General features: G+C 40.3%; 3 protein-coding genes across 5 annotated transcripts in view; 2 read left to right on the top strand and 1 right to left on the bottom strand.

Moving 5' to 3' along the window:
* The window catches only part of LOC133546948 (zinc finger protein 567-like), a 334,269-nt gene that overhangs the window by 57,722 nt on the left and 254,740 nt on the right, over window positions 1–21,807 (bottom strand). The gene's annotated exons all lie outside the window — the stretch shown is intronic.
* LOC133546947 (gastrula zinc finger protein XlCGF57.1-like) overlaps window positions 1–21,807 on the top strand; it is a 91,853-nt gene that overhangs the window by 18,593 nt on the left and 51,453 nt on the right. The gene's annotated exons all lie outside the window — the stretch shown is intronic.
* On the top strand, window positions 864–15,688 carry LOC133546952 (gastrula zinc finger protein XlCGF48.2-like). Its single transcript, XM_061892806.1, has 2 exons — window positions 864–1,333; window positions 13,440–15,688. The coding sequence occupies exons 1-2, from the start codon at window positions 1,207–1,209 to the stop codon at window positions 14,381–14,383; spliced, it is 1,071 nt and encodes a 356-aa protein (XP_061748790.1). The 5' UTR covers window positions 864–1,206; the 3' UTR covers window positions 14,384–15,688.

The raw sequence follows: 21,807 nt of genomic DNA, 5'->3' as shown, positions 1-21,807 counted from the left end.
CTAGCCAGTTCTACTTCTGAGTATTTATTTTCTTTTCTTATTGAACAATTAAACACACATAAACAATGTTTAGACGCATTAAGGTACTTTCAATACAATATGAGTCAATGTTTTTTCAATATTTTACTCAGCAATATAAAAAACATCACATTAAATCCAATCCTCTTACAAACAAAACCCGTTAAAGAAAGTAAAAGTAAATATGAGAGACCATTCGAATAAGATTAAAATAAAATATATATAAATAAATGATAAACTTAAACTATTTCAGTAAATATAATAAGGGCTTTTTCTATTTTGTACAATCTTCCAAGATTGAATTAACAAATTCAAATCATTAACACAATGTTAGAATTTGGATTTCACTTTAAGAAAGACACTTTTGTGTATGAGAGCAAATATTTCACACTTTTTAAAAATTGATATAAATTCACGACACGATCGGTCCACGCATGCTCGAAGATTACGTCACTTCCTGGATTTACAATTTGTTTTATGTCAGAGTTCCTGCGACATCACGTTCTGTGATATTTGAATGTTTTATTAATGTTTTGTAGGAAAATAGATTATCTAGGAGAAAAAAGGAACAACAATAAAAACATGTGGAATCAGGCAGTAATATCGCTACAATTTCTAACACTTTCACTCTTGTCATTGCAATAAATGTCGCACGGGGGCGCCACTGAACCCCAACATTAAAGCTTTGTTTGATATACTTTGAATTTATTTTTGAAAAACAAGACATTCTTTTATTTCACATTGTTATTCAAACAAATATTACAGGTTATAAAAGCATGGTAACAGTGACAGCAGGCAATATCTTATATAGAGCTACCTCTTCCACCGCTCAGCTGTGACGTCATTCCCAGCTTCCGGTGTAAACGGAAAGCAGCAGAAGAGAGCAGTACTGCCTTGTAACGTCAAGTGTGCCAAGTGAGCAGGACGCTAATAAGTCAGTCTTATTATTTGTTATCCAGTTTATAATATTTACGGCGCATAAAATACATCTTTGATTCATTATTTAAGGATAAAGTGGTCTCGATGCACTAGAAGCACTGTGCCGCTTCTCGTGCTATCTTTGCTTGTTAGTTAGCTTAGCTGGCTAGTTAGCTTAGCTTGTTAGCTGCTAACAGAAGACACAGAAGTTATCAACACATCGCTAAGTAGAGATCAAGTGTGAGAGTAAAGTGTTGTGATTGTGTGAAAATGTGCGAAAGAAGGATAGCAAAGTATGAGGAGGAACTTTGTCCAACAAAAGAGGAGAAGGAGCGACAACATCAACTACTGGACGTTTATTATAAGAAACATCATCAAGTTGTGTTACACAGAACAGGTTTGTTGACTTCTTACTCTCACATCTTTACTAACTTTATATTTGATGAATAACACTATGCTTAATATATTGTGTATAAGAAGTTGTGTTGTCTTGTGAGGATGATGCATTCCGTCTGCTACTTGCAACGTGGTCTTGCCACCACGTGGTTGTCTGTGTTCTGTGGAATGTAACTACTAAAGATGAGTTACATATCCCAGTCCATTTGTACTACAAACTGTCAGTGGTGGAACAAGTCAGAGTTGGGCTGTGGACGAGCTCCATGACATGGCCCCTAAACCCAGATAATAAAGCTACTTCTAACATCATTTTACAACACACACATGCCTCTCTGGGTTTTCTACCAACAATCTCTAAGCAGGTTTTAAAACGTTTGCCAGCCATTTTTGCTGAAGTTTGCATTTTCCCGACATTTACTTATTTTCTCACTTTCACCACAGCATCAGCCCGTTCGCAGGACGTAGAACAATTATCAAAGGGGATCTGATTTTTTTTTTCTCCTATCATTCACAATCTATATGTAAGACAATAACATGTTTTTATATTGTATGCATTCTAAGTCCTAAACAAACATTAGCACAATCTTGACTATCCTAATTCTCACAATGGAGTCAATGAGAGCGCCTCTATTCCGCTCACTAATAAGAATTAGTTGATCAATATAATATTGCCAGAAGTCATTTTTTTAAATGCTATCTCTTTAGAACATGCTCTAAAAATGCATATCCTCTTGAAATATGTCTTTCAATAGCCACAAACTGGAAGATACATTTTAATTAGGACATATTTTAAATAAATAGTGTAAAGGTTTTATGGAATTTTCCAGCGTGTACCCCGAGATGTGTTGTGCGTTTATGGATTTTCCCTGCTAGCTTTAGCTTCGTAGTTTAGTCACTATTTTGAATGACAGCGTGTTTAAAGGATGAATGAGTGGTCCAGAACACATTATTTTCCGGGGGCAGCAACCTAAGCAGTGAAGCCCAGACTTCCCTCTTCCTAGCCACTTCATCCATCTCCTTCCGGGGGATCCGGAGGCATTCTCAGGCCAGCCGGGAGACATAGTCTTTCCAAAGTGTCCTGGGTCTTCCCCGTGACATCCTACCGAGTGAGGCGTTTGGGTGGCATCCTGACCAGATGGCCAAACCACCTCATCTGGCTCCTCTCCATGTGGAGGAGCAGCGGCTTTACTTTGAGTTATAAATGATAAATGGGTTGTACTTGTATAGCGCTTTTCTACCTTCAAGGTACTCAAAGCGCTTTGACACCACTTCCACATTTACCCATTCACACACACATTCACACACTGATGGAGGGAGCTGCCATGCAAGACGATAACCAGCACCCATCAGGAGCAAGGGTGAAGTGTCTTGCTCGGGACACAACGGACGTGACGAGGTTGGTACTATGTGGGGATTGAACCAGGGACCTTGGGTTGCGCACGGCCACTCTCCCCACTGCGCCACCCCGTCCCTCCTAGGTGACAGAGCTTCTCGCCCTATCTCTAAGGGAGAGCCCCGCCACCCGGCGAAAGAAGCTAATTTCGGCCGCTTGTACCCGTGATCTTGTCTTTTCGCTCATAACCCAAAGCTCATGACCATAAGTGAGGATGGACCGTAGAGTGACCGATAAAGAGTGTTTTGCCCTCCGGCTCAGCTCCTTCTTCATCACAACGGATCGATACAGCATCCGCATTACTGAAAACGCCGCACCGATCCGCCTGTCGATCTCACGATGCACTCTTCCCTCACTCGTGAACAAGTCTCCTAGGTACTTGAACTCCTCCACTTGGGGGAAGATCTCCTCCCCAACCCGGAGATGGCACTCCACCCTTTTCCGGGCGAGAACCATGGACTTGGACTTAGAGGTGCTGATTCCCATCCCAGTCGCTTCACACTCTGCTGCAAACCGATCCAGTGAGAGCTGAAGATCTTGGCCAGATGAAGCCATCAGGACCACATCATCTGCAAAAAGCAGAGACCTAATCTTGCAGCCGCCAAACCAGATCCCCTCAACGCCCTGACTGCGCCTACAAATTATATCCATAAAAGTTACGAACAGAATCGGTAACAAAGGGCAGCCTTGGCGGAGTCCAACCTTCACTGGAAATGGGTCCGACTTACTGCCGGCAATGCGGACCAAGCTCTGACACTGATCGTAGTGGTAGCGGACCGCCACAATCAGACTCTCTGAGCACTCCCCACAGGACTTCCCGAGGGACACGGTCCAATGCCCTCTCCAAGTCCACAAAGCACATGTAGACTGGTTGGGCAAACTCCCATGCACCCTCAAGAACCCTGCCCAGAGTATAAAGCTGGTCCACAGTTCCACGACCAGGACTAAAACCACACTGTTCCTCCTGAATCCGAGGTCCGACTATCTGGCCTAGGGCCCTCTCCAGTACACCTGAATAGACCTTACCGGCAAGGCATTATTTTCCCTAACAAATGTTGCTTCTCCTTAGAATGACAACATTGCTCTTACATTTATGTCAATTACTCTGATATTGTGCAATGAAAAGCAGATTTTGTTATATTAGCCAGTTCTGTGACACCGGAAGTCATTGTTGAAATAATATGCCTTATTTTTTTGTTGAGTTCAGTGATTATTGACTGGATTATTACTTTGGGAAGGTCAGAGAAGATGAGTTGCGGTCTTGTGAGAATTTTCTCATAGGTCACCTGCTAATGTTAGCTAAGTTTCTGCTCATGTGTGTTGGAGTGGAGACGGCTGAGGGGAGTCGTGTATGAAACAAGCTCAGCTTCCTCATGAAGGTGACGTGATGATGTCACATAAGGACTACACTCACAAAAGAATGGCAACGTTTGGGCCCCCAGACCCGCTTTATTTTTGCCGTATTGAGGCAGCGCTTTTTTACACTTTCGGACCAAACGAACAAAAGAAGGCCTTTTGTATGCAGTTTGAGAGCCGCAGCCGGAGAAAATAAACACACAGTGTATCCATGACTGCAAAGTTCATTGACCGTTTGTGTGATTGACTGACTAATGTTTTAATACCTCCGTTTTATTACCTCTCACACAAACATGCTTGTGGGGGAGTTTTCTGTGTCTACGTACCTTCCACACATGCGTACACCCACCGGAGTAACATTTGTCCAAGTTGCACCATCCCCACATTTTTTAACCTATTCAATCAATCAATCAATGTTTATTTATATAGCCCCAAATCACAAATGTCTCAAAGGACTGCACAAATCATTACGACTACAACATCCTCGGAAGAACCCACAAAAGGGCAAGGAAAACTCACACCCAGGGGGCAGGGAGAATTCACATTCAGTGGGGCGCCAGTGACAATGCTGACTATGAGAAACCTTGGAGAGGACCTCAGATGTGGGCAACCCCCCCCCCTCTAGGGGACCGAAAGCAATGGATGTCGAGCGGGTCTAACATGATACTGTGAAAGTTCAATCCATAGTGGCTCCAAGACAGCAGTGAGAGTCCCGTCCACAGGAAACCATCTCAAGCGGATCAGCAGCGTAGAGATGTCCCCAACCGATACAGGCGACCGGTCCATCCTGGGTCCCGACGAGCGGTCCATCCTGGGTCTCGACTCTGGACAGTCAGTACTTCATCCATGGTCATCGGACCGGACCCCCTCCACAAGGGAGGGGGGGACATAGGAGAAAGAAAAGAAGCGGCAGATCAACTGGTCTAAAAAGGAGGTCTATTTAAAGGCTAGAGTATACAGATGAGTTTTAAGATGAGACTTATTAAATGCTTCTACTGAGGTAGCATCTCGAACTGTTACCGGGAGGGCATTCCAGAGTACTGGAGCCCGAACGGAAAACGCTCTATAGCCCGCAGACTTTTTTTGAGCTTTAGGAATCACTAATAAGCCGGAGTCTTTTGAACGCAGATTTCTTGCCGGGACATACGGTACAATACAATCGGCAAGATAGGCTGGAGCTAGACCGTGTAGTATTTTATACGTAAGTAGTAAAACCTTAAAGTCACATCTTAAGTGCACAGGAAGCCAGTGCAGGTGAGCCAGTACAGGCGTAATATGATCAAACTTTATTGTTCTTGTCAAAAGTCTAGCAGCCGCATTTTGTACCAACTGTAATCTTTTAATGCTAGACATGGGGAGACCCGAAAATAATACGTTACAGTAGTCGAGACGAGACGTAACAAACGCATGGATAATGATCCCGGCGTCTTTAGTGGACAAAATGGAGCGAATTTTAGCGATATTACGGAGATGAAAGAAGGCCGTTTTAGTAGCGCTTTTAATGTGTGACTCAAAGGAGAGAGTTGGGTCGAAGATAATACCCAGATTTTTTACAGAGTCACCTTGTTTTATTATTTGGTTGTCAAATGTTAAAGTTGTATTATTAAATAGAGGTCGGTGTCTAGCAGGACCGATAATCAGCATTTCCGTTTTTTTGGCATTAAGTTGCAAAAAGTTAGCGGACATCCATTGTTTAATTTCATTAAGACACGCTTCCAACTGACTACAATCCGGCGTGTTGGTCAGCTTTAGGGGCATGTAAAGTTGGGTGTCAGCATAACAGTGAAAGCTAATACCGTATTTGCGTATGACGTCACCTAGCGGCAGCATGTAGATGCTGAAGAGTACAGGGCCAAGGACCGAACCCTGGGGAACTCCACACGTTACCTTAACAAAGTCCGAGGTCACATTGTTATAGGAGACGCACTGCATCCTATCAGTAAGATAAGAGTTAAACCATGACAGGGCTGAGTCCGACATACCAATTCGTATTTTGATATGCTCTAATAAAATATTATGATCGACGGTATCGAAAGCAGCGCTAAGATCGAGGAGCAACAACATAGATGAGGCATCAGAGTCCATCGTTAGCAATAGATCATTAGTCAGTTTTGCGAGGGCTGTCTCAGTCGAGTGATTTGCCCTGAAACCGGATTGAAAGGTTTCACATAGATTGTTAAACGCTAAGTGCTCATTTAGCTGCTCTGCAACAATTTTTTCGAGGATTTTCGAAATAAAGGGAAGGTGAGACACCGGTCGGTAGTTTACCATGAGGTCAGGATCGAGGTTAGGTCTTTTAAGGAGAGGATGAATAACCGCTTTTTTGAATGCAACGGGAACAGTGCCCGAGGAAAGTGATAAGTTTATAATATTTAGCACTGATGGACCTAATAATACAAAAAGCTCCTTGATAAGTTTCCCAGGAAGTGGGTCAAGTAAACATGTTGTTTGTTTTATTCCATTTACACGTTGTAACAATCCTTCTAATGTTATTTCATCAAAACGAGAGAAACTATTTTGGATATTTGCAGTATCCGCCGTATATACAATCGTATCTGTGTTACTATAACCCCGTTTTAGCTGGGACGCATTGTCTTTAATCTCCTTTCTAATAAGTTCAATTTTCTTATTAAAGAACTTCATAAAGTCATCTGCCGAATGGGTGGAGCTACTGGAAGGAGTCCCTTGTTGGGTTAGCGATGCTACTGTACTAAACAAAAATTTTGGATCGTTTTTATTAATGCGGATGAGATTTGAGTAATAATTAGTTTTAGCTAAGGTAAGCATGCGTTTATAAGTTATTAAACTATCACTCCATGCTTGATGGTGCACCTCAAGTTTAGTCGTGCGCCATTTGCGTTCCAGCTTTCTACATAATAATTTCTGAGCTCTAGTTTCTTCAGTAAACCATGGCGTACGCCTTTTTGGAGCCTTTTTTAACTTCAGCGGTGCTATACTATCAATGGTTTCGCGCAGGGCGTTGTTAAAGTTGTTAGTGAGGTTATCAATAGAGCCCACATACTTTGGGAACGGTGCCATTACCGAGGGCAGTAGGTCCGCAAGAGTCGTCGTTGTGGCAGCATTAATGTTGCGGCTGCTATAGCAGTTATTATTATTATTAGCTTGCCGAACATGAGTCTGAACTTCGAATTTTATAAGGTAATGATCGGACATTACTTTAGTATACGGGAGTATCATAACTTTGGAGACGGTGATACCTCTGACAAGCACTAGGTCTATCGTATTACCGCTGCGATGCGTCGGTTCATTTATTATTTGTGTAAGACCACAGCTATCAATTATAGTCTGGAGCGCCACGCACGGTGGGTCCAATGGGGTATTCATATGGATATTAAAATCCCCCATTATAATTATATTATCGGCGTGCGTCACTAGATCAGCAACAAACTCTGAGAATTCACTAATAAAGTCCGAATAGGGCCCTGGGGGGCGGTAGATAACGGCCAGGCACAGAGGCAGAGGTGTGGCAGACTTCATAGAAAGCACCTCAAACGATTTATATTTATTATTTAAGTTAGGACTAAAGTTAAAGTTTTCGTTGTATATTAGTGCGACACCCCCTCCCCTTTTGAGGTGACGGGCAATATGCGCATTCGTATAGTTAGGAGGGGATGCCTCATTTATCGCAAAAAAGTCGTCTGGTTTAAGCCAGGTTTCGCTAAGACCGATGACGTTAAGGTTGTTGTCTCTAATGACCTCATTGACTAATAACGTTTTGGGAGACAAAGATCTGATGTTTAGAAAGCCCATATTATAGGTAGTGGGCTGTTTTAAGGAGTTGTTGATAAAATTATCCGTAGTAGCAATATTAATAATGTTGCGTTTATTATGCGCAGTGTACTTAAAATAATTACGACCATATCTAGGAATTGATATGACGGGAATTTTCAGATTGTCTACTTGGCGCTGCGATAAACTGAACGCATCATAATTTGCCACCTCAGTAGAACGCATGTCTAACTCTGACGTAGTCATAGACACAGTAGAAAAAACATTTTGTGAGTTGTGTATTATTCTACGAAAATTGCTATGTGTACAGGGATCATCCAGCCTGGCGCTGGCTAGTTCTAACTTAACTGACTCCATACCCAGGCTAGCAGGCTCTGTAATTGCCTGTGACCGGGCTTGCTCTAGTGCAGTTAGTCAAATGTGGCTCAATGCGAAGTCTATGTTCCGAGACAAGAGGATAGCGGCTTCCTGGTTAGGGTGAAGGCCGTCTCTCCTCAGCAAGCCAGGTTTGCCCCAGAAAGAGGGCCAATTATCAATAAACGTAAATCCCTGTTGTCTGCAGAAGCTATCCAGCCACCTGTTAAGAGAGACTAATCTGCTATATCTCTCATCAGTGCCTCTCCCAGGCAGGGGGCCAGAGACAATTACTCGATGCCTGGACATCTTTCTGGCGAGATTACAAGCCCTGGCTATGTTTCTCTTTGTAATCTCTGATTGTCTCATCCTAACGTCATTGGAGCCAACGTGTATTACTATATTCGCATAACTAGTGGTGCGGTTAGCCTGCCGTACGTGCTTACTAGACCTGTTGCGAGTTAGCTCCCTAAGATTAGCTTCAATGTCAGGTGCTCTGCCCCCGGGAATACACTTAATTGTGGCTGGTTTGCTAAGCTTTATGTTTCGGGTGATGGAGTCCCCTATGACTAAAGTGTGGTGCCCGGTAGACTGGGGTGTAGGACTAGCTAAAGGGCTAAATCTATTATGCGTCTCAACCGGTACACCGTAGCTTGTAGGCCGATTAGGGCTGCTACAAGCTGGGCTAGTTAGCTCGCTACAGCTAACGCTAGCAGATGTGTCCGCAACATCTAAAGTTACGAAATTACACTGCTCTAACTGGCGGACACGGCTCTCTAGCAAAGCCAACCTATCCATGAGTAAAGTGCACGAAGCGCAGGAAGCCATACTCACAGAAACTTTCCGTCGCCGAGTGGAGTGCCAGCTGTCTTCGGGAAGTGGTGGTCACGGTGGCGGGGGAGAAGCTTCCTTCAGACCGGCGCTGCCTTTCTCCGCTAGCCTCGTTAGCTTAGCAGCTAGCTAGCTGAGGGCGAAGTGGTGAGACAGAGATCGGGTGATTTGCAAGTTAAATTGAACTATTGAATTTGTTCGATAAGTTGTAAATAAAGCTGCAAAACAGTTAAAATCACACAGATAGAACGATACTTAGCTTTTTTGCAACAAACCATTCCAACATCAACACATTCCACTCATATGTATTATATATTAAGGTTTATTTGAAATAGGGACAGATCCAAAAAACCTAGACATCTGAAACAGTTATCCAATGTATGCATCACAGTGTTTGTAGCCAAAGCTAATTTACAACACTTGTCCCCAACAACAACAACAACACAGATCCAACATCATTAAAACAAGAAAATGAAAATAAGACAAAAATGAGTCGATAATAATGATAATAGAAATAATACAAAGTGCAAACTAGATAAAAGCCAATAATAATAATAACAACACAAAGTGCAGGCTAGATAAAAACCAAAAGGTAAAAATTAGAAAAAACTAAACATGGGAACACGATTGCTGCTCAACTAGCCATAATTTTGTTTGTTTTTTGAAAGTGACAAGTGCAGTTATACTTTTCAAAGTGTCAGGTAAAGAGTTCCATAGTTGTGGTCTTTTTATTGAAAAGGCAGTCTGGGCAAAAGATGTTCTACAGAATGGAACACAACAGTTGCCTTTTGACATTGCTCTGGTGGTAGTTCTGGTACCACTTTGCAGTCTTGTAATGGCCTTGCAGAGCAATTGGGGAGCAGAGTTATCCAAACATGTAAAAACCAGTTTGACTGTATGTAACAAAATAAAATTGGTAAAACTTAAAATATTGTATTTGGTTAAAATTTGGCAAGGTTTTCATCCATCTGGGAATTGCCCAGTTTTAATGGAAATATTAAAATGTGGTTAAAATTTGGCAATGATGATATTGTATTCTCTTGTCTAGGACTTTCAAGGCACGGTAATAAAGACACTCAATGGTCTTGACTGCTGATGGTGTGCCTGGGACCATGTAGTTAAGCTATAAGATATGTGTGAAAGAATCATTGAATTCATAAAAGTAAAAGCACAGCTGAGAGTTAAGCAGTTTCTTATAATCTTAAAACAGCCTAGGTTGGCCTTCAGAGTTTTACACATTTTCTTAATGTGACTTTTAAAATTCAGCTGATAGTCTATGATTATGCCCAAATATTTGACTTCAGGTACTTGTTCAATGACCTCATCATTAATTTTTATATTCAGGTTTGTTTGAGGTTGCTTTTTTATGGAGAAGCAGACAGAGTTAGTCTTTTTAGTGTTCAGGGTTAAACAGGATGATGCCAGCCAAGATGCTATTTTGTCTAATTTAGCATTTAGCTTTTCAGCAACTAGAGTACAGGTCTTACCAGATGTATATAGGACTGTGTCATCCGCATACATCTGTAAATCTATATCTGTGCATACATCTGGTAGGTCATTGATGTATAGACTAAATAGTATCGGTCCCAAGACACTACCCTGAGGTATCCCTGTTTCAATTTTGCGGAAGGAAGATCTCACATTATTAACGGTGACACATTGTTCACGGCCCTTTAGTTATGACTCAAGCCAGGACAATGACTGTTTGAATAAGTTGAATTTACAGTAGTTAGTTTTGAAATTAAAATGTTATGATTGACTGTATCAAATGCTTTTTCTAAGTCTGAAAATTCTGCACCGACTACCTGTCCTTTGTCAAGGGAATGTTTGATCTTTTCAGTTAAAAAACAAGTGTCAGATTCTGTAGAATGGTTACGTCTGAGTCCGAATTGCAAGGGATTCAAATAGTGATTTGTCTCAAGGTGGTGCATTAGTTGTTCCGAAACAATCTTCTCCAGGACTTTAGATGAAACTGGAAGAAGGCTGATGGGTCTATAGTTAGATGTCAATCCAGCATCACCAGATTTTAAAAGTGGTATTACCTGTGCAGTTTTCCATCCATCTGGGAATTGCCCAGTTTTAATGGAAATATTAATAAGACGGGTAAGAGGCTGTATAAGGATGCCGCTATATTTAAAAAATAAAAGCTGTGTCTAGGTTATAAATATCCTTTGAGTATGTGGTGTTTAGGTCATGTATGGCATTTAAGACAGTTGTCTGACTAACCTCCTTGAGCTGAAATGAGCTGTCTTGTTTATCAGGTATGTCTGTTGTTTGATCATCATTAGTCAGACAGGAAAAACCCGAGGAAAGGTTTTTGACAGATTCTATAAAGAATTCTTTGAACTCATTTGAGACTTGAGTACAATCAGTAATGATTTTGTCTCCTACTGTAGTTTATATTGGGTTTGGGTGGTGTTACCCTCTGGGTTTAATAGGTTGTGTAGTAGTTTCCAGATCATTTTACCATTTCCTTTGGCCTCTAAAAGCATGTGGATGTAATAGTTTGATTGGGACATTCCGAGATGTTTAACTACTTGATTACGTAAGTCTTTAAATATTTTCGAATCTGTGTCACTACGAGTTTTGATAAAAGTTTTTGAGGCATAATCTCTTATTTTCATTAATTTCCGGATATCATAATTTTTTCGCTTTCTAATATATTGATCAATAATGTGTCCGATAGCAGACATTAGCTGATTACAACAGGCGTGTACTTGGCCATTTTGTTGGAGCTCGTCTCAAGTAAGACCCTTTAATTCGTTTTCAAATGCAGTTGTTGATTGGTGAGGGATCTCAAGTTTAAAAGTTTTCTGATCTTGACTTTTAAACCTCGTCAGACGTTTCTTTGTGGGTTTTCTTGCAGCTAATGTCAGATTATCATCTAACAAGCTGGTAACTAGATTTTATGATTCTGTCAGGCTTGTTTGTGAAGATTAACTCAATTAGTGTCTGAGTGTTTTTAGTGATACATGTGGGGTTTCTATCTTCTGACTAAAGTCATGTTTGGATGTGAAGTGAAGTGAAGTGAATTATATTTATATAGCGCTTTTCTCTAGTGACTCAAAGCGCTTTTTACATAGTGGAACCCAATATCTAAGTTACATTTAAACCAGTGTGGGTGGCACTGGGAGCAGATGGGTAAAGTGACTTGCCCAAGGACACAACGGCAGTAACTAGGATGGCACAAGCGGGAATCGAACCTGCAACCCTCAAGTTGCTGGCCCGGCCACTCTACCAACCGAGCTATGCCGCCCCATGTAAGTTCTTTTATTTTTTTTCTGTAGTGTTTGTCTAGCTAGTTTAAGTTGAAGTCTCCGAAAACAGGTACTTCACTGTTATTCTTAAAATTCTTAAACAGTACATCTAAGTCTTCGCATAGCATTGCAGCGCACGCAGATGGAGGGCTGTATACCACCAATACATTGAATTGCATGTTTTGTGATGGTGTGACATTGATACATAAACATTCAGTAGATATATCAGCAGTCAGGGGAATTTCCCTTGCATTAAGTAAGTCTTTGACATATATCTGTACCCCCCCCCTCCCCTTCCCACAGTTCGGTCCCTTCTAAAACATTTATATCCCAGAACACTGATTAAGCTGGTTAAAATGTTATCATGCAGCCACGTTTCACTTATGCATAGAAAATCAAGATTAGACTCGGACAGTAATAATCTGATTTCATCACACTTGGGAACTAGGCTTCGTATGTTTAAGTGACCTCCCAAAATACCCTTGGGTTTCACTTCAGGATCCCAAATCACTTTAGCAGGATTAACAGTATGAAAAAGCAGTCTGTTTCTGCTTCGTCTGTGCTTGTGTTTGGATTGTTCTTTTTTCACCTTTTATAGAAGCCAGGCGGTGGAAACTGACACATTGACTCTGAAACAAAAAACGGATCGAGTCTGTTGCCGTGGCGCTACCGTTCCACATCCAGTGGAAATCCTGGTTACACTTACAAACGTTGCTTGGCGAGATCAATGACGAAACCTTACTTCGGGTTCAAGGCACGAAGGAAAAGGAAATACACTTTCAAACCAGAGCACTCGCAGTGAGCAAACTCGACCACAAGATGGCGTCATAACAGCAACAACAATACAGAATACAGATTTACACTGTAAACGACTTAATCTTTTCTCCAAGTTTATACATCAGTAACTGACATCAAAATCCCAGAGGGCGCTAGAGCCTATCCCAGCTGCACTCAGGTTAAAGGGAATTTATTGCAATATAGATTTTAGGCCATATTGCCCAGCCCTCGTAAAAAGTGGTCTTATTTTCCTCTTAATAATGTTGTGAAGAGCAGTGTGCTGGTTTTCAGGCCAATTCATATAATAACTTGTTTTTTTTAAGTTCATGTGAACTTACTGTCTGAATCTGGACATTTCGCAAGCATGTTTGTCATTTTGTGTCCTGCAGATGTCTGTGAAGAACAAGTTCTGCCTGAAAAACAGGAGAGTAGCTTCAGGATGGTGAAGGAGGATCCATCGAAGAGGAAGACCAGGCTCCACGGACCCTCTGGCGTCTCCTTTTCCTCTTTGACACAGACCCTTCCCTGTAAAAAGGAAGAGGAAGACTCACTGACGCCCCACATTAAAGAGGAAGAGGAGGAACACAACATCAGTCCAGAGGGAGATCATCTTGAAGGACTGGAGGAGTTCCCAGTGACTGGTGTCCCTGTGAAGAGTGAAGATGATGAGGTGAAAGGTGAAAGTGAGGAGAGGGGAGGGGGGGAGCCTCCAAGCAGCAGCTCAACACAACACATGACAACAGAAGCTGATGGAGACCACTGTGGAGGATCACAAGCAGACAAGCTCTTAGCTCCACTATCAGATAGTGAGGACACAACGTCACACTCTCCTGACACTGATGATGAAGACTCTAAAGATGATAAGACATGTCACACTGACAACACTCACTTCACATGTTCTACCTGTCACAAAACCTTTAAATACCGTCGTAATCTGAAAAGACACATGAGAATACACACTGGAGAAAAACCTTATGTCTGTTCAATCTGTGGTAAAGGTTTTGTTGAAAAGCAGAGTTTGAAAAAACACACAATATTACACACTGGTGAAAACCCTTTTTCCTGTTCAATCTGTGGTAAAGGTTTTGTCGAAACTCACAAATTGAAAGAACACATGAGAACACACACCGGTGAAAAACCTTTTTCTTGTTCAATCTGTGGCTTATCTTTTTCAAGGAAGCAACATTTGAAAGTACACATGAGAACGCACACTGGCAAAAAACATTTTTCCTGTTCAGTCTGTGGTAAGGGTTTTACAAATGGTCACAATTTGAAAGTACACATGACAACGCACACTGGAGAAAAATCTTTTATCTGTTCAATCTGTAGTTGAGGTTTTGTTCTAAGTAAGTATTTGAAAGTACACATGAGAATGCACAGTGGAGAAAAACCTTTTTCTTGTTCAATCTGTAGCTTATCTTTTTCAAGGAAGGAACATTTGAAAGTACACATGAGAACACACACTGGCAAAAAACCTTTTTCCTGTTCAACTTGTGGTAAAGGTTTTACACAAAGTCAGAATTTTAAAATACACAAGAGAACACACATTGGAGAAAAACCTTTTTCTTGTTCAATCTGCGGTAAAGGTTTTACACAAAGTCAGAGTTTGAAAGAACACATGAAAATACACAGTGTAGAAAAACCTTTTTCTTGTTCAATTTGTTGTAAAGATTTTTTAAATCGACAGTCTGTGAAAGTACACAAGAGAACACACACTGGTGAAAAGCCTTTTCCTGTTCAACCTGTGGTAAAGGTTTCACACAAAGTCAGGATGTGAAAAAAACAAGAGAACACACACTGGCGAAAAATCACATTCCTGTTCAATCTGCAACAGAAGCTTTTGTTGACGATCAAAGCTTGTAGCACACATGAGAAGACACCCAGGAGAGAAAGTGTTGAGTTGCAGTGTGTGTGGTGAAAGATTGTCTTCTAAGTACCAGTGTAAGAAACACAAGTGTGCTGGTGAGAACAGCAGCAGCAAATGAAACTGCAGGATTTGAAATAAACTGTCCAGACTTTTATTTTGACTTTCTAACAACATCAGCACATCAATCAAGTACATGCATTAATGTACTTTTATTAAATATTGAACAAAATAATTTGACCGAAAATGTGAGTGTAAACAGTACAAGACATATTTTATATACAAAAAACATTTTATTTGTATATATATGCATAATACAATTTTAGACTTATTCATAATAGTTTTTTATAGGCGTTTGAAATATTGAAGAATTACATATTTGTATTTGTAATTGTTGATAACCCCATAGATTATCACCTTTATATGATATACATATGTACTGGTTCACATCTGAAACATCTTCTGGACCACTTCAGGAAGCATATTATTATTTACTTTATACATCATTTGAACAGTTGTCTTTTATACAATTTTAAAATGTGTGACTTTATGAATCATTTGTTGGGTCTCTATAATCCATTTTATTAATTATCTTTTTTACTCTCTTTTGTAATATGATGATTGTGTTGTGATTGTTTTATATGTATGTCCCCAGACCTTTATGTAATATAAACGTGAGAGAAAATGGCAGATTATTTTTGTGAAGGGATTTTTTTTTTTTACAAACTTACATTTGTGGAAATATCAAATAAATCCAGTATTGTGTTTGAAACATTTTTATGGTTGTTTTTCTTTTTAACATCCCCAAAACAATATCAATATCAATCAAAGTTTGTCGTTTTGGCAAAAGCCAATATTATACATAGATTTACTTTGCATACATTCCCTATCACAGAACGAACAAGTGTTGTCTTCAATTGCAATTCAATATCCTAAAAATGATTTTAAGTGGTCAATTCCGGGGTTGTTTTTTTTCCAAAATGAACCCCTTTGCCTTTGGAAGATTGGAAACTTTCAAGTTCTATTTTTTTTTAATATACTATTGAAGAAATAGTAAATAATTACAAAAGATGGTATGCTGTATTTAGAATGTTTTTTAAAAAAGCCTTTTATTTTTAGTAATTATTTTTATTTGCAGGATGTAGTTAATGAAATCTTCAATTCATAAAATACTTTTCTCACTCAATAAGTGCATAAGCGACCAAATGCCTTTTTCAAACCATTGCTGTACAAAGATGGATTTGTTTCTCATTTTAATATAAGAACAATTCCATAGTGGAGTATTGTGTGTGATGAAGTTGTGTTTGTAAATTAGTTTCCAGTACAACAACACTACTCTAGCCTTGACTGGAGGGCAAAGCAGGTCTAAATAGCAACCGGCCTATTGAAAGTCCAGGTGTGGCCAGGTGCCAATCAGCCGCATCTGAGGGGAAACAGCTCTCAGAGAGACAAGCAGGAAACTGAACCAAAATAAGAGCGCTTACAGGAAATAAAAACAAACACAGAGGAAAAAACCTAACTAAACTGTCAGTGACAAATTTGACACATTTATTAAAAAAACAAAACTTCTATCGATATTTGCAGTTGCGGCATTTTGTTAATATGAAGGTGAAAAATGTAACAAAGACCAGCATATGTTTAAATGAACTGTTTACAAAAGTTTACAATTCAGAAACTATTGATAGAAGTGTTTCATGCTTGTATAAGAAATCATATTCAACTTTATATATTAAAACAAAATGGGAGAAGAAAGGAGGGATAACTACATCTGAGGAAGAATGGACAATAAAAAGGAGATATCAATGGACTTGTAGCAGCTCACCCAAGTGGAGAGTTTGGCCGGGAAAGTTTTATTCCACCTTCTCAGAAGTCTCAGTATGATAACAACTCCCCTGCCTGTTGGACAAATTGTGGGAATCTAAAGGCAAACCACTAGCATGTTTTCTGGGACTGCTCTGCCATAAAGGACTATTGGAAAGAGATACACCAAGCTCTACAGGATATTTTCAAATCACCCCTTGAAAGTAACATTCTGTTTTTCACACATCGCACCTCAGGATTGGCTGAAAAAGGAGAAATACTTCATGAATATCCTACTAGTGGTTTGTAAAAAGAGCATTACCAGGAAATGGATATTACAGGAGAGCCCAACTTTGAAGAAATGGATGGAAATCACAATGGACATTTATAAAACACAGAAGATAACAGCTTTTATTATTTATAAACTAGAGATATTTACTTCATACTGGGAATACTGGGTTGATTATGTCACGCCACATAAGCCTGATATTATTTTTTCCAATTCGTGATTAAACAGTTTTTTTTTTTTTAAAGATGACTCCCTATATGTACATAGTTTTTTTCTATTTATTTATTTACTAACTGTTCATATTCTTTCATTTTTTTTTAAATTATCGTTATTATTGTTAATATTACTTTGGTTAGATTTTTTTTTTTTTTGCTGATTTTCTGTGAGTGTTTTGCTGGATTTCAGCAGTTTGTTTTGTTTTCTTCATAGAAAAGTTGCTCTGGGTTTTTGTTCTTTTATCAATAAATATCCCTTTTTTCACTGCACGGTGACACCTCGTTCTTCTGCATCTTAAAAATAACGAAATGATTGTAACTAGCATTCCCAATTTCCAGTTTTTGGTGAACTCTTGTGAAAAATCCGCTGTCAAGTTACTCTTTATAGTTAATTCATTTTTAAATTAATAAAATACTAACTGAGTCCTGCTGCTAGTTCACTTTTTGTGGTGTCATTTTGCTACCTGTTTAGGAAATGATATCTTCTTAAATATATTAATAATCTTCCATATTGGCAGCTATAGTGATTCATTTATTCAGCAGAGCAATACTGTTAGGAGCTGAATTAGATGGAACCCAAGGATGCAGAGACATATTGTTTGTAGACAAAATGTATTCTTTTATTCTGGGCGCAAGGAGGATGTAGCCACAAAAACATAAAGCGATGGTGGAGCACAAAAACACACCATAAAAACTACTAAGATAAATACCAAAACTAAACCAAAAGCGCTAGTAAAGACTGGGAATAATACTGACAGATAAGATAAAAAATAAAAGAGCAAAGTACAAAAATAAATCTCTAGACGAAGCTAGGAAACATACTTCAAGAATGAAGTAAAACAGAAACACAAAATTATAAACTGAAAGCGTTAGTCGGCGCTGGATAAACAGGCAAACCTGTAAGATGCACGAGCAAAAACAGGAGGGTTTAGCAAGTGAGACGAAAAGGACAGTCATGCGTGAGGAACAGCAGTAACCACAAAGTACCGGCGCTAACGGGCCGTAAGCACCCAGTTAATAAAGGCACGCTAATCTTTGATTGATTGATTGATACTTTTATTAGTAGATTGCACAGTTCAGTACATATTCCGTACAATTGACCACTAAATGGTAACACCCCAATAAGTTTTTCAACTTGTTTAAATCGGGGTCCACCTTCATCAATTCATGGTACAAATATATACTATCAGCATAATACAGTCATCACACAAGTTAATCATCATAGTATATACATTGAATTATTTACATTATTTACAATCCGGGGGGTGGGATGAGGAGCTTTGGTTGATATCAGTACTTCAGTCATCAACAATTGCATCAACAGAGAAATGTGGACATTGAAACAGTGTAGGTCTTACAGTAGGATATGTACAGCCAGCAGAGAACATAGTGAGTTCACATAGCATAAGAACAAGTATATACATTAGAAGTACATTTGATTATTTACATTAGGTTATTTATAATCCGGGGAGATGGGATGTGAATGGAGGAGGGTATTAGGAAAGGGTTGAAGTTGCCTGGAGGTGTTGTTTTAGAGCGCTTTTGAAGGAATATAGAGATGCACTTACTTTTACACCTGTTGGGAGTGCATTCCACATTGATGTGGCATAGAAAGAGAATGAGTTAAGACCTTTGTTAGATCGGAATCTGGGTTTAACGTGGTTTGTGGAGCTCCCCCTGGTGTTGTGGTTATGGCCGTCATTTACGTTAAGGAAGAAGTTGGACATGTACTTCTGTATCAGGGAGGTGTCGCGGATTTTATAGACTAGGCTCAGTGCAAGTTGTTTTACTCTGTCCTCCACCCTGAGCCAGCCCACTTTGGAAAAGTGGGTTGGATTGAGGTGTGATCTGGGGTGGAGGTCTAAAAGTAACCAGATTAGCTTATTCTGGGATGTTTGGAGTCTAGATTTGAGGGTTTTGGAGGTGCTGAGGTACCAGGAGGTGCAAGCGTAATCAAAAAAGGGTTGAATGAGAGTTCCCGCTAGAATCTTCAAGGTGCTTTTGTTGACCAGAGAGGAGATTCTGTAGAGGAATCTCGTTCTTTGGTTGACCTTTTTGATCACCTTGGTTGCCATTTTATCACAGGAAAGATTAGCTTCTAGAATGGAACCTAGGTAGGTGATCTCATCCTTCCTGGTGATAACAATGTCACCCACTTTTATAGTGAAATCAATGACCTTCTTAAGTTTGATATGGGACCCAAATAGGATGGATTCCGTTTGACCTAAGTGTATGGATAGCTTGTTGTCAGCGAGCCAGGTGCAAATATTGAGGAGTTCATCACTGAGGATTTGTTCCACCTGTGACTTGTCCTTGCCGGATACCAGCAGGGCCGAGTCATCCGCAAACAGGAACAATTCACAGTGGCATGCTGATGGCATGTCATTTACGTATATTAGGAACAGTAAAGGTCCTAGTATACTGCCTTGGGGGACTCCACAGCTTACTGAGAGGGGAGGGGCACCTCTACCACCTGTTTCTTCCCCTCCAAGTAAGATTGCATCCAGCTTGATGAGGTTTCATCGAATCCGATTGCTCTGAGCTTATCCAACAGTATAGCGTGGTTAACGGTGTCAAAGGCCTTCTGAATGTCCAGCATGACCATGCCGCAGTATTTGCCCGCGTCCACCTCATGTTTGATGTGGTCGCTCAGATAGAGAAGGCATGTGTCAGTGGAGTGCTTAGTTCTGAAGCCGGATTGGAATTTGTACATGAGTTTATTAGTAGCAAGGTATCTATCAACCTGTTCATAAACTATTTTCTCCATTACTTTGGAAATGGAAGTGAGAATAGAAACAGGTCGGTAGTTACCAGGTTCTAATTTGCTTCCTTTTTTATAAAGGGGGGTTACTCTTGCTATCTTGAAATCCTTGGGTACTTGGCCTTGTTTAATTGAGAGGTTTATTATATGAGTGATTATTGGGGAAATGGTGCTGGCAGAGTCCATGAGGAATCTGGAGGGGATATTGTCAAGGCCGGTGGTCTTGTTTGGGTGGAGCGCGCTCAATTTATTAAGCACCTCGTTAGCTGAGACCATTTCTAATTTGAAATTGTTGTTGACTACTCCGAGCTTTTTGTAGAAGGCTTTAATGTGTTCTACACCAAAGCGACCAGAATGTTGGGATAGCTTGTTTACGAGAGTTGTGGCTATGCTGGTGAAAAAGATGTTAAGTCTGCTTGCTATCTCTATTTTGTCATTGATATAATTTTTTTTTAAGGATTTAGTCAGGTTGTTTGTTTTATTTCTTAATTTATTGCATTGCTTTTTGAGCGTTGAAAGGAGTGATTTGAGGTTATTATTATTGGGTTGTTTATTTACTTAGGTTTTACACTTTTGGTATTCGAAATATTTTCTGTCCCTATCTTTTATGGCAGCTAATAGGTCTGGATTGATCCACGGTTCATAGCGGGCTTTGATCCTGACTGTTCTCATGGGAGCTATATAATTTAGTATCGCTAGGAACGCAGTTTTGAAGCCATCCCAAGCATCTTCAACCAGGTTGCTCGTGAGCACAGGGGACCAGTCCCACTCATCTAATTTGAGGTTGAAATGATCACTGTTGTATTTTTTAAGGGATCTGGATTGAGCTGTTATGTGGCCATTGGCTTTAGGTTTACTTATTTTGCGCGTGCAGAAGGTTATATAGTGGTCGCTAAAACCACAGATCATGACCCCACTATTTTTAATATTATGCCGGTCCGATGTGAGGATGAGATCTATGGTTGACTGGGTGGAAACACACACCCGTGTGGGGAGTGTTATTAGCTGGGAAAGAGCATGCAGATTACATAATTTGCTGTAAGATTTGAAGACAGGCGCATCTCTGCGTTGAATATCTGTGTTCAGATCTGCAGTTATAATAATCTCCATGTTTTCTACACCAGCTAAGCACTCCTCCAGGGCACCATAGAAATCACTCTGATTAGGGGGTCTGTATACAGTCCCTATTAGTACCGGCTTAGCGTTAGTGAATTTGATTTCTGCCCACACAGATTCAAGGGTATTGTGCTTGAGATCAGAGCGAGTTATGTATTTAATATCCTGGTGAATATACATACAAACACCACCACCATGTTTATTCCTGTCCTTTCTGATGACCGAGAAGTTTTCTATCTCTATCTCTGAATCAGAAACACTCTCATCTAATTTAGTTTCGGAGAAACACAGGATATTTACCTTATTTTTGTGGAACATTTCTCTGATTTGGTCGAGTTTATTTCCAGAGAGACTGTTCACATTAAGGTGGATGATGTGTAGCCCACCGGAACCAAAGACAACATCAGAGTCCGTTGGAGAGAAGTACTGTCCAGAAGATGGAGGGGTGTTGGTTGTTATTGAGGTTTCTGTGGCAAGACTTGGGGGAGGAAGAGAGGGAGAGTGGCCTATTGTTCGTCGTCCAGGTGATGGGGGAGCGGTGTGGTTGAAGAGGGGGAGGGGGGGCCAGGTAGGAGTGGTGGGGGTAGATGTGCTTTTCGCGGGTTTTGGTGAGGTTGAGAACAAAGACCATGGATCCACGAAGAGACCCCCGAAACCTGTGTAGGCTGTGGGGGGTCCAGGTGACGCGGTGATGACCCTCAAGGTTTCAGGA

This window comes from Nerophis ophidion, unplaced genomic scaffold (genome assembly GCF_033978795.1).
Source record: "Nerophis ophidion isolate RoL-2023_Sa unplaced genomic scaffold, RoL_Noph_v1.0 HiC_scaffold_52, whole genome shotgun sequence".
NCBI lineage: Eukaryota > Metazoa > Chordata > Actinopteri > Syngnathiformes > Syngnathidae > Nerophis > Nerophis ophidion.
This window is presented reverse-complemented; position numbering and strand designations above follow the sequence as displayed.